This window comes from Fistularia commersonii, chromosome 2, assembly GCF_037954325.1.
Source record: "Fistularia commersonii isolate RoL2024-O1a breed Wild chromosome 2, RoL_Fcom_v1.0, whole genome shotgun sequence".
In the NCBI taxonomy this organism is placed as follows: Eukaryota; Metazoa; Chordata; class Actinopteri; order Syngnathiformes; family Fistulariidae; genus Fistularia; species Fistularia commersonii.
The window spans coordinates 934,386-947,500 of NC_141285.1; the positions used below are offsets into that span (position 1 = coordinate 934,386).

Sequence of the window (13,115 nt, forward strand, 5' to 3'; positions counted from 1 at the left end):
ACTCATGTTTTTGCACAATTAGATGAAATGAATTTCTTCAGATGTTATTTGTGCATAGATGTAATCCCATTCTGGAAACAGGAGAAGAACAGATGAAGTCCCTTTAGAAAAGTAAGTTTGCCACTTTGATTCATCCTTGTGGGTAAAAAGGGTGTAGTTCATGTTAATTTCCAGTAGATAGCAGCACCGGGTCAATCAGACAGCAGCTTCTTGAGCAAAAATTATGCATCTCAATATAAATCAATTCATATGCCATAATCTATAGCCAATACGATAACCCTGGTTTAATATAGGTAAATTGGCCTTTTGATTTTAGGTGATGCAATATTGGTAGAACCCTGGGAGGAATCTCTTAATTTTGTTACATTTTCATTTTAAATAATTAGAAATCAAGGTGGGTATAAGTGCTGACTCCCACTGGTCTAAAAGGCTTCAAATTTTGCTTCATTATGATTTCAGTTTCAAGAATTATTTTGATAATAAATGCTATTAATCATTATTTTCCTTAGCGATACACCATTGTATACAGATTTCAAGTTCTCCTTTTTACGTATCCATAATCCAAGTCAAGGAAAGGAAAAATACAATACTTTTATCGAATTAAAAAGTACAAAAACATTTAGAAAGGGTATCTTTTCAATGTGATCGTAACTGCAGTGTTTGCTGTTTCAGGTGAAACCATGCGGGCCCTGTGTTGTGGTGTGTTTCTCTCATCCCTCCTTATCTTTATCACCTCCTGTGACATGGCTCCTTTCCCTGAGAATACAAAAAAATAGTGTGTGTGTGTGTGTGTGTGTGTGTGTGTGTGTGTGTGTGTATGTGTGTGAGTGCGCGCGGGTAGGGAGGAATTCCTTTCACTCGGTTTCGCCGCACTCCAGTGGCCCGGCACTGACGTTTCTGAGTGGATGAAAATCTGCTTTAACCCCTCAGGAAAAACAGTCCTGGGAAATGTCAGATCACACACACACACACACACACACACACACACACACACACACACACACACACACACACACACACACAGGTCCTTTTTCAGAAATACATGAAGTTGCGTCTGAAAAGCCTGAAACAAGAAGAAAAAGAAAAAGTTACTGTACTGATCATTACGGTGGTTTTACACTTCAGTATTGTGACCCCTACGGACGAGGCTGAAAATACTGTGTGGTTAATTTACTAGTAAAAAGTACTAGTAAAAATTAAACTCTTATCTTCTTCTGAGTCCCTTGACTGTCTCACTTCACTCCAGGCATCCAACATTATTTCTTTTATAAATATTAAAGCTGTTATTGTACTATTTCAGCTATTAGCAAGTGTAAGTGTTAGCATTACTGTTCCTAGTAGTATGAACTCTATCTCACACTCTTGTTTTCCACCTCTTTGTCCTTCTCTCTCAGTCGCCACCCCGACTGGTCGAGGCAGAAGGCCGACATATATTAAGATGGGAACTATCCAAGGTTTCAGACCGTACAGATTTGAAAACAATGTTTTTTTTTTTTTTAAAGATCAAGCTCAACATAAAATCTGCTGCCCTGCACACACACACACACACACACACACACACACACAAACACACACACTTTGTCATACCATCACTGGGTCCATGTTTTCAGTTTGTTCACCCCGATATCTAGTGACTTTCCCCAGTCCAGTGTCGTCCGGGTCATTTCCGTTGCTGAGCTTCTCAGGAATACCGCCAAATTTTCATGTTGTGTGTCTGCAGACCACTGCCATCAGCGGCCATTTTGATTTCCTGTTGCCTTGCACACACACACACACACACACTGACAGCTATGCATTTAGACCTGGTATTATTTTTCATATAACTGAAAGCGATAACCGTCTGGATGCACAGATATCAGGAAACCATTGACGCTTTCCATGAAACCTCCTCAGAAATGTAACGGTGCACAGAGAGAGAGAAGATCTCAGGACACAGGGCAAAGCGGAGCGAGGAAGGATGATGCAGAATTGTGATATTAAACACCTTGAAATAGATATGACCTCTCTCAGGCCACTGGAGGAAATCATCATCAAAATATATTTTATTGCTGGAAAAGGGCAGGTGTGTGTGTGTGTGTGTGTGTGTGTTTCGATCTCCTCTGATGTTCATGACATGCAGATGATGGTCCTGACAAGATGACGCTTGCTGACATAATTTCACTTTATATTCAGGATGCTAGTAAGTTGGGCATTAATATAGTTGATTGTTTGCAGTTTTCACTGAAATAGAAAAATAGTGAATACGTTTTTTTTTTTCATCTAAATCCTCCCGCTGAGTATGTGTAAATGTGTGTCTCTATGTGCAAAACAAATGACTTCCTATATCTTACTTATCAGAGACTTTTCAGGCAAGCTTCCAGATGTGAACATAATAAAAAAAAGTGATAAAATCCTATTAATCTCCGTCACGGGGACGATTAACAGCCGTGAAATACTTCACTTCATTTTTTATTTCGTTTTGAGATTTTCCCCTCGCTTGAAATCGTAGAAAATAGAAGAATCGGGTGCCTGATGAATGCATTGTTTTTTAATTCACTCGCATTAGAGAAATGAATTCGAGTTCAAACTCGGCTTTCCGTCGTGACGGTTTCCACGCACCGACCCGCAGAGCCGCAGTGTGCGGACCACAAACACGGCTGCGGAAATCATCTTCCTGGGACCCTCCTCCTCTTATTAGTCCATGTTCGTGCACGAAGAAGGAGAAGAAGTAGTAGAAGAAGAGGGGGAGCTGCAGCCAGGAGAGGAAGAACCCACGGAAATACTGCCGTGGGGCGCGTCTATGACCCGGTCAAGTGTCGTACAAAAGGTGCGCAAACAAGTGCTCTTCCGTTACATGGTGACGTCAGAGGTGAAACGTTACGATGATCGATCGAGTTATTGATCCCGCTCACCGGGAGCCAGAGTGGGGTCCCCTCAGCGTGGATCCCGCAGCCCCCGCCCCCGGTGCGGGCTCTACTCGCAGGCCGACACGCTGCTGATCTTGGCGGTGTTCTCGCTCCACGGCTGCAGGTTCTGCAGGGCGAACAGGGAGCTGTTCTGCAGGCACAGCGGGTCCGGAGCCACCGGCTGGGTGATGGACTTCTGGAAGGCCTCCTGCTGGAGCTGCATCAGGATGCGGTTGGCCTGCTGCCGCTCCGCCTCCCGCTCCTCCGCCGTCTGCCGCCTGCGGACACACGCAAGCGGAGAGACATATTCACAGTCTAGCATTTCAGGCAAAAATCTAAATATCATGTCTTCACAGGACTTTTTTCCCCTCCTCTGAAATGACGAAATTAAAATAATAAATGCACATAAATGAACCAAGATCCGTGTTTATATTTGTGCATTCTGACATTCTGTCAACAACAACAATAATAATGACAGTAAAAATGAGGCTCCATCATGGAGGATAAGCGGCAGACAATGGATGGATGAATGATAATAATATTAATAATAACAATAATAATAATAATAATAATAATAATACTAGTCGCCTCTGATATAGCGATTTCCGTACTTGGGGTTTCAAAGCACTTTGCACTGGATTGTTCACACACACACACACACACACACACACACACACACACACACACACACACACACACACACACACACACAAACACACGCACACGGGGGAATCGATGCGGCCCTGCCCCAGCCGCTCCAATAACGACAAGACCAATAATTATTAGAGCAACAACAATACTAATAATAAGTTATTATCGTTGTTGTCATTGTTATTATAATAGTCAAGAAGTGATTATAATAATGATGAAAGTAATAATAAATATATGGTTGTTGTTTGTCTTGATAATATTATTCCATCAGCTCAGAATAAATCTGTTAAGTCATTAATTTATTAAGAAAATAAGCTAAAAAATAATAGAATAAAAACAGTGATTTGGTATAAACTCAGGTCATCATTGCTATAAAAACAATATATGTAAATACACAAATATATCTTTAATCTCTTGTTTTCTCCAGACGAGTTGAGAGATTGAATCCACCAGACGCTCCTCTTCAGGCCGAGATAAAGAAAAAAGCCCTCATGGACTCGAAGGTGTGGCTTCAAAGGTGATCCAAGTTCATCTTGATCCCTCACTCAGTCAGTTTTGTCTTTTGTATAACATTATCATTGTATTGTAATTATTTTTTTTATTTAGTGAAATTACACTATATACACTTTTAGAGACCCTGGTTCTTGGCTTCCAATTTGATTAATTTATCTTTTATATCAAATATTGGACCGAGGAATAAATAAATGAATAAATAGAATAAATTAATTGAGGCCTAAATGCACATATTTAGAACAGCTCAGGTTTTTCAGCCAAGGTTACAGTTAATAAATTATACTGTACTTTTGGGAAAATATGAGTCGACACGGCTCCAGACGGACGACGCAAATCGGCCCAGCATTTAACACCAAAGAAGAAGGAAATAATCCTTATCTATAATCACCTATAATCGGGGTGCATACTTAAATTGAATCTGTCTGAACACGTCTGTCCATCAAATCCTGCAGTGAGGTCACATGACTCTGAGAGTCGGGAAGTGATGGAGGCCCATCATGGTGCTCCCGTCAGGCCTCCGCAGACGCACCCCCTCGTCTACTCCAGTAGCCTCAACATCACACGACGGCGCGCCGCTGTTTTCCTCACCTCCATTTAGTGCGTCTGTTCTGGAACCAGGTTTTGACCTGGGCGTCCGTCATCTTCAGGGCCTTGGCCAGGGCGGCGCGCTCGGCCGACGCGAGGTACTTCTGCCGATGGAAGCGCTTCTCCAGCTCGCAGATCTGCAGCCGGGTGAAGGACGTGCGCGGCTTCTTCTTCTTGGGCGGCGTGCGGTTCTGGTAGGGATGACCTACGCGACGTGTCACAGTGAGGGGTGAGAGAGACACTGGATGGGACGGGAGAGGTGAGGACGACATAGAGCAGAGAGCACAGGGAGGGTCAAAGGTCAAAGCGGTGGAAGCGGTGTGTTTGTGTGTGTGCACGGCGGGAAGGGCGGGGAGATGCGGGACAGACCGAAGGAGCGGCAGCCGTTTCCATGCAAGAATACGTGTCTGTTTTCTTTTTAAGGCAAATTTCTCGGCCAGACAATCAAAATAAAGAGCAAACTATTTGGAAATGAAAAAACAGACATTCAAAGGCTTCGCTGCTGTGATGAGGCGTCGTTTGAAAAGGGGAATTTGCCGTGAAATCCAATGGAAGAGCCTTTGTGGAGGCCTTCTTGACCAAAGGGACCACTCTTTAATAAGAGTTATAGCTCAAGTGAGGTAACGTCAATGTAAATCATCAATTCAGCAAAACATGTTGGTAATTAAAACCAATAATTAACCATAACACAAAGATTAATCGCTCTAATGATGCAAATCCTATCTTGAATACATTCCTGTGTAGGGTGGCAGTAGTCACATTCTATTTGAATCAACCATTTATTAACTACTACTTTTATGAATGGTTAGTACTGAAGAAAAGAAAAAAACAGTATATGACATATGTAATATGATTAAATCACATGACAACGTTACTTGAAATTATACATGATATATTATATTATGTCACTAAATGACATTATATCACATTACATGATATATATATATAATATATTATATTACATATGATATAGCATTTATCTAGTGATACATTATATTACTTTTCATGTCATTGTTTTATATAACATGATACTATTATCACATTGCATGGCATTATATAACATGTTGAATTATATATGATAAATTACATTAAATGATATGACATTAAATGATATAATATTATATTGGTCCACACAATATATATTGCATCAGATCTTGTTGTATTATATTTTATTTTTCTAGATTTTATGATATCATATGATATAATAGTATATGATATTTTATTATTATGCATTGCATGTTAAGATTCACTATTCAAAGTGTTTATTGTCACATACACAGTGTAGAAACGTGTTTCCCTGTACAGTGAAATTCCTACTTTGCTGTTTGCGGTGCATTTAAATATGTGCCGATCGGAAGAGTGTGAAAAATTATTATGAATAAATGCAATAAGACATTTGAGTGCAACTCACGCAGTGCAGGTGCAAGGATGTGTGCAAATGAAGTGGGCAAAATTGTTATTATATTATATTATATTATATTATATTTTATTATATTATATATCAGCCACTGCAGGTCGAGCTGCGGCTGATGTGCCGCTCCTGCAGCCAACGGTTCATCCCACCCCGGTGCAGAAGCGAACTCTTCAGCCATCAGACGGTCTGACCGGCCTGAGGTGCATCTGCTGCTTCCATAATCTCACGACTACCATTACCATAACATACACACCTATTGTTGTTTATTTATTTTATTCTGATCATTGCTATTGTCACTATTTATATTAGTTCCGGTTGTGTATTTTTCATCCTTACTGTTCCTTTATGTTGTCCATTATTATTCCTGTTGTTGTTGTTGTGGTTGCTGTCTATTCATTCGTGGATGTCTTGCTATCTTTTGTCTCTCTATTCATATTTATATTCATATTTATTATAGTTTTCGATTTTTTGGCATGATAACTGTTATGCTGCTGTGACAAAGTAATTTACCCTACAGGGATCAATAAATTTTATCTTATTTTATTTTGCATTGCATGGAATTATATATTTTTTATGCTATGTTATTTGGTTCGATTCAACTTTATTGTCATCACACATGTAAGAATACGGATTAACGAAATGCAGTTAGCATCGTATTAGAAGTGCAAAAAGCAGAAGTGCATATGTACAGAATGTGCAGTATTTACAGATAAATGCAGCATTAAATTGTAAATTATCAGATTCGATTCAGCTTTATTGTCATTACACATGTAAGGATACAGAGAAACGAAACGCACTTAGAAGTGCAAATGTACAGAATGTGCAAGAATATATGCAGTTTTTTTTTACGCCCAGTGCAAGTAGTGGGTGAGATATTTCGTGATGTGATGTTTTGTCATGTTTTGTTATGTTTTGTGATGCTATGTTGGAGTAGGTGTACCTGTGAATCGGTCTTTGGTGTACCGTCGGTTGCTCTCCATCCAGGGGAAGGTGAGCGCCGTGAGGTTGTTGACGCAGCCGCCGACGGGCGGCGGCGCGCCGGCGCTCCCGGCGCTGAGCGGCCGGTGCGCGGGTACGCGGATCACACCGGCGGGGTTCCCGTTAGTCCCGTTCACGTTGACGTGGTAAGAAGAGCCCGCTAGCGGGACGAGCCCGCAAGAGCCGCCGGTGCCGGTGCCGTTATATCCGCCGTTGGCGCACCCGAATCCCGCACCGTTCACGTTGTACGACGCGTGCGCGTAGTCCGCATCGTGCGTCCGAGCGCCGAGCATGCAGCTCTGCTCCACGCTGCTCAGGATCTGATCGATCCCGAAGGTGATCGGCTCCGCCAGCGGCTGCTGCTGCTGCTGCTGCTGCAGGTGTGCGCCCAGGATCCCGAGGTAGTCCATGGCAACGCGAGAACGCGAACACGCGAGAACGCGAAAACGCGAAAACGCGAGAACGCGAAAACGCGAGCCGCCGCCCGGCGCCGTGCACGCCGCGTGCAGGACTCTCCGGTCTGGGATGCACCGGCTGCGGCTCCGCGCGTTATCTACTGCCTGCAGGAGCTCTGCGTGTGTGTGTGTGTGTGTGTGTGTGTGTGTGTGTGTGTGTGTGTGTGTGTGTGTGTGTGTGTGTGTGTGTGTGTGTGTGTGTGCGTGCGTGCACCCCGGGCCTGCGCAATAGCATCAATCAAGGTGCCAAATAGGGCGGCGCGAGATGTGGATCCCGATCCCTGGAGTGTGTGAATCACATTTTTTTTACTTTTTAACCTCAAACGTTTGCTGTTTAATCCAAGTGTTTGAACAAAAGTTTTTTTTTTTTAACTCAACTTTCTTTCGTTTAGTCGACAAGTTTTCAAAAAAGAAAACAAGCGAGAAAAGGGTGAATTCGTTGGTGGCGTGTGTAGTTTCTGCGGTATGTTTCTGTCAAAAATCATCAATCATCGAATAGATGGCAAAATGAAACGGTTTCAATATCCCGGTGGAGAATTTGCGATTTTTTCCGGTGAGATAATGTGGAAGCGTCCTCAAGGGATGCACTTTTCATTCACTGTTCCAAAGTAACCCCCGGAATGTCTGTCTCAAAAATAAGACTTTTTTTTTTTGAAGTTAATATTATCAATTTCAAATGAAATGAAACAAATAAAGCCGTCAGATCAGGAGTGGGTCTATTGACACTGACACGCTCTGATTTTGATCCATGTTCAGACGTGTGAATTTGCCTAATGAGTCCGGATTACACACCCGCTCCGCAGAAGAAGTATTGATGGATATTGTGTATTTATGGAACTGTCGCCATTATTAATTCATGACGTTTGGCGAGGGAAGGCAAAACCGCGCACCTTTCCATTTATTACCCGGGGCCAGAATAAAAAACAGATGAAGGCGGAATAATATCAACAACAACAACAATACTATTATTATTATTGTTATTATAAATAATAATAATAATTATTATAATAAATAATAATGATAATTGTTATTATTCATATTATTTAAATGTCAATAAAAATAATTATAGATTATTCTTTAGCGGCCGTTTGGCGTCATTGCGCATGCGTTAGATATGATTAATAAGCATTTGAGATGATCAACGGCCCGCGCGACTCGAACCGGAAGTGACATCACGGAAAACAAAAGACGTTTCATGCGATGTAATGCGAGCGCAAGAGTCGTATGAAAAATTAAAAGTACGGAGGTCGTTGATCTTTTTCTCGCTCCTGCAAATCCAACTGGGACTTAATGACTTAAAGTGGAGCGTTGAAATATTAATATTTGATTCGCTGCGATAGGTTTTTATTGGCCAAACCGATGCGTATCAAATATTAATGCACGGAACAGCCAATCAGTGAACGGCTCCCCAATAATGATGATTAGCGGCCAAATTACCGGAAAGAAATGAAAAGGGACTAATATGTGTTTGTTCAAAGGCCGGGAATGTTCAATATTCAGTCTGTTTCCTGGAAGCGAAACAGCAACAATCTGTCACATATATGAAATTACACCCCTTTAGCCCATTTTACAGCTCAGGGATGAATTATTTGTCCAAATATTGCAGGTGTAATCTGTGATCCAAAGAGAGCGGACTGATTCAAACATGCAAGGGTTGCATGCGTGAGAAGATCATTCTTGCAAGATTTCTTGCCGTAATTTCAGGTTTCCCGAAACCTAGGAGTACTTTTGGATTTTGCACAACAAATAAATAACCAAATACATAAATAACAAACAAAAACCATGTGTGAACCCTTCGACTACCTAACCGTCACTTTGCCATACGAGTGTCGACTTAACCAAAAAAATGAATTAATAACCTAAATTAAAATAATCTAATCTTAACCGAGGAGACATTTTGTTAACAGTCAACAAACCGAATAGCCCGCTGAATAGATGTTGGCTTCGTTTGAGCATGTGTGTGTGTGTGTGTGTGTGTGTGTGTGTGTGTGTGCATTGATCTAAAAGCTGCCTGTGGCTTCTTCAGCCTCGCAGCTGTTTGTGTTGCAACTTGCAGATCCTGTTTTGTTTCTTTTCTCTGTATTTGAAAGAGTGGGCGGCGGTGGGGGGGGGTTACCTGCAGAGTCCTTGACCCTTGACCTGAACCGCACTGGCGCCAGCTCTGTCAACTTTCTTCTTAATGCGAGATGCATCTTCCCACCACAGGCGCTGCAGATCAGGTCATGGTTCTCTGGAAGATTTTCAGCTTTACTCATCGCAAAAAGGACCAAAGGTTCAGCTGTATTTAAGGTTAAACCGCCATCAACAGAGAACACCTGAAAGTCACGGTTTAACATACAAGTTAACTCATGATGACTAATGTCACATGGGGTACATTGATAGAATAATGATCTACTAACCCGTGAAACCACATTAACAGCACTGTCGCTTTTAAACAATGCTGTTGAATTAACAGGAAAAAGGGTTTTCATATTTGTATATGTACAGTTCATGTGCACGCATACAGTATTTAGATACACACACATATATGTATGTATACACGTATGTACAAGGGCTATCAAAATTAACATGTCGATCCGGGTTAATCCATTTGCATGACTCATTTGATATAATTTCAACACGATTAATGATTGCACAACACATAATGACTTGAAACCCCTTGATTCCACTCACCCGTGCAGATTGGTGCTCCAGCGTTGTGCATTGACAGATTCCTCTTAGGACGTTCGAGGGACAATCGAGCGACAGAAAGCAGTTGTCACACTCTGCAGGAAGGACTTTTCCTTTCACCGAAGCACTTCCTGCTTAGAGCACCCCGTCAACATCAAGAAGACATGTAGTCGTGGGTTCCTGTGCAAGGACTTCAGCGACTGCGACACCCTGCTTGAGACAAACAAACCAGAACACAGAACATCGGACCTCGGACAACGTAAACAAGTGAGCCGGCTGAGAGAGGAACACATTCATATAGAGGTTTCTTTGATTAATAACAAGAAAGAACACACGTGGTTGGTAAATATTGTGTCGTTTTTATGTTTTGTTTATTTTTTCCATCTGAACACTATACACACACACACACATCACACATACAATATATATCTACTGCTCAAAAAAAAAAAGGGAGCACTTTAACAACACAATGTAACTCCAAGTTAATCACACTTGTGTGAAATCAAACTGTCCACTGATTGATTTTAACTTCTTTTAAGGACATTAAGTCAATGTTGGATAAGCCTAGAGTGTGTTTTTTACACTTTGAGTGTGACTCCAAATCCGGACCTCCACCAGTTAATTGATTTCCATTGATCATTTCTGTGTGATTTTATTGTCTGCACATTCAACCATGTAAAGATCAAAGTATTTAATGAGAATATTTCATTCATTCACATCTAGGATGTGATATTTTAGTGTTCCCTTTAATTTTATGAGCAGCGTTGATATACACTTTTGTCATGAGTCTTTCTCCCCACAATTAACAATGAATGAGTGTTAATAACTTATAAGTTGAAGCATACACACACACACACACATATTCATAAAAGTACATATATATACTGTATATGTGTGTTGATATAGACATATAGACACATATACACATACACACATGCACATTCATACATACACATATATAAGTATACATATGTATATGTGATATATATATATATATATATATATATATATATATATATATATATATATATATATATATATATATATATTTTTTTTTTTGGACACACCCTTCTAGATGACTCCTATGGGTCTTGCTGCATTTACCAAGATGCATCTGAAAATGTATTTTCAAGCCTGGATGAACAAAACATTAGATCAATCTCTCCCTTGGGATTGAACGTCATCCAGCAGCTGCCAGCGGTGCAGGATCGCAGCTGGATCCCCTCACTTCCACAGGCAGACCGTTTCCTCGCTCTTTCATGGCGTCAGGCCACGTCCACAGTCGCGACCAGTTCTCCGCCGCCGTTGCCGTTGCAGACAGATTCAGATTCACAGTCTGCGCTGGCAGCCGCGGCGTCTGTAGCATCGAAACCCTGCTCAGACGTGGCCTTAGCGCATATCCTGTGATCTGATCACAAGTGGACAGCTCTAAGTACCGGCGTGAACACTTCGGGCACAAAGATCACTCAGTGCGTTAAAGCCGAACGACATTGCAATCTCCCTTCGGTGTGTGAGAATAATGAATTTATCCCGGGGCGAAAAAAAGGAGTCAATTAAAAAATCAAACAACAATTTTGGTCATTGTTAAGTTAGAGATGTGTTATAGAATCGAGAGTTGGATCACGAGTTGTCATCCAAGAGTTGACCGATACACAAAGTGTCGTCAGATTGTACAGTAAACCCTTGTTTTTCGCGGGGGTTACGTTCCAAACAGAACCCGTGATAGGCAAAATCCGTGAAGTAGAAACCTTTTTTTTTTTTTTTTTACAATTATTATCCAATTAAATACTCTATTATACCTTGAAAAGTAAGAACAAACCATTTTACAGGCTCAATCATTTGTTTCACAAATAAAAGTACTGTACTTTAGAAAGTTTTTTTTCAACAAATAACTTCTGTACTGTACTGTCAAATAATAATTTTAATCATCAATGTGAACAGAAGGCTTCAAATGGCGGAGATTAGCTCCGCCCACTCTGACCAGAGAAATTGGATTAAATGGGAGAAAATTAAAAATGATGATGAAAAAAATTGCGGACAGTTGCAACCCTTTTTGCATCCTTATTAAAACTTCTTGCTGCTGTCGTCCTTATGTTTTTTTCTTCCTTCTTTATGGAACGAACGGAAGATTCATTCATTCCGTAATGCCGACCTACAGCCGCATAGCTTTTAGCTTCCCTTAGCATGTCCAGAAGTTTAACTTTATCTGCCATAGATCGCATCTTCCGCTGCCTTTTGGGCCCTGCAAGGTGCTTTTGTCGCTCCAGAGCGTTTTGTCAACATTATGGGTTTTAGAGAAACTGGAAATTGCAAGTACGTCATGTAAATTTGGCAAGTTTTACATACGTGTACATATTAAACTGCAACGTTACTGACGCACAGGTAGCGAAACAGCGGAGTGACTTTTTAGCCAATCAGAATGCAGAACACGATGCACCATGCAAATCCGTGAAGTAGCGAAACCGTGAAAAGTAAACCGCGTTATAGCGAGGGATCGCTGTACTCATTGAATAGCGTACAGATTGAATAGCGAGGGTTAAAGAGGACCCAAGAGCGCGGCCCGGCGAGGCGGCCGCCACGACATTCATTCATTCATTATCTGCACTTCTTATCCTGCACTGATGGTTTCGGGGTGCTGCAGCCCATCTCAGCTGTCATCAGGCGAGGCCGGTCCGTCAGAGCGCACTCTCTCATGGGCACTTAACGATCTCCAATGAATCTACAGGCACTTCATGTTTTTGGACTGTAGGAGGAAATCGGAGAATATACAAACTCTGGGAAGAACGTCCGTCTCCCTGTTTGACTCGAACTATTTACCGTCTCGCTGCGAGGCAGAAACGCCGCCGCTCCTCTAACATTACTTCAAAATACTGTTTTAGCGCTGGGGTCCGCAACTAATAACCCTCTGTTTTCCGTGACATCCCGGCAATAAACCACACCTCTGGGCGACATTCTAGGTTTCTG

At 41.5% G+C, this 13,115-nt stretch overlaps 1 protein-coding gene across 1 annotated transcript; it reads right to left on the reverse strand.

The window, feature by feature from the left end:
- Window positions 1-2,952: 2,952 nt before the first annotated feature.
- tlx1 (T cell leukemia homeobox 1) lies at window positions 2,953-7,436 on the reverse strand. Its single transcript, XM_086160911.1, has 3 exons — window positions 6,989-7,436; window positions 4,638-4,875; window positions 2,953-3,163 (listed from the first exon to the last, which is right to left on the reverse strand). Exons 1-3 carry the CDS (start codon window positions 7,434-7,436, stop codon window positions 2,953-2,955), a joined length of 897 nt encoding a protein of 298 aa, XP_086017037.1.
- Between the last annotated feature and the right edge of the window lie 5,679 nt (window positions 7,437-13,115).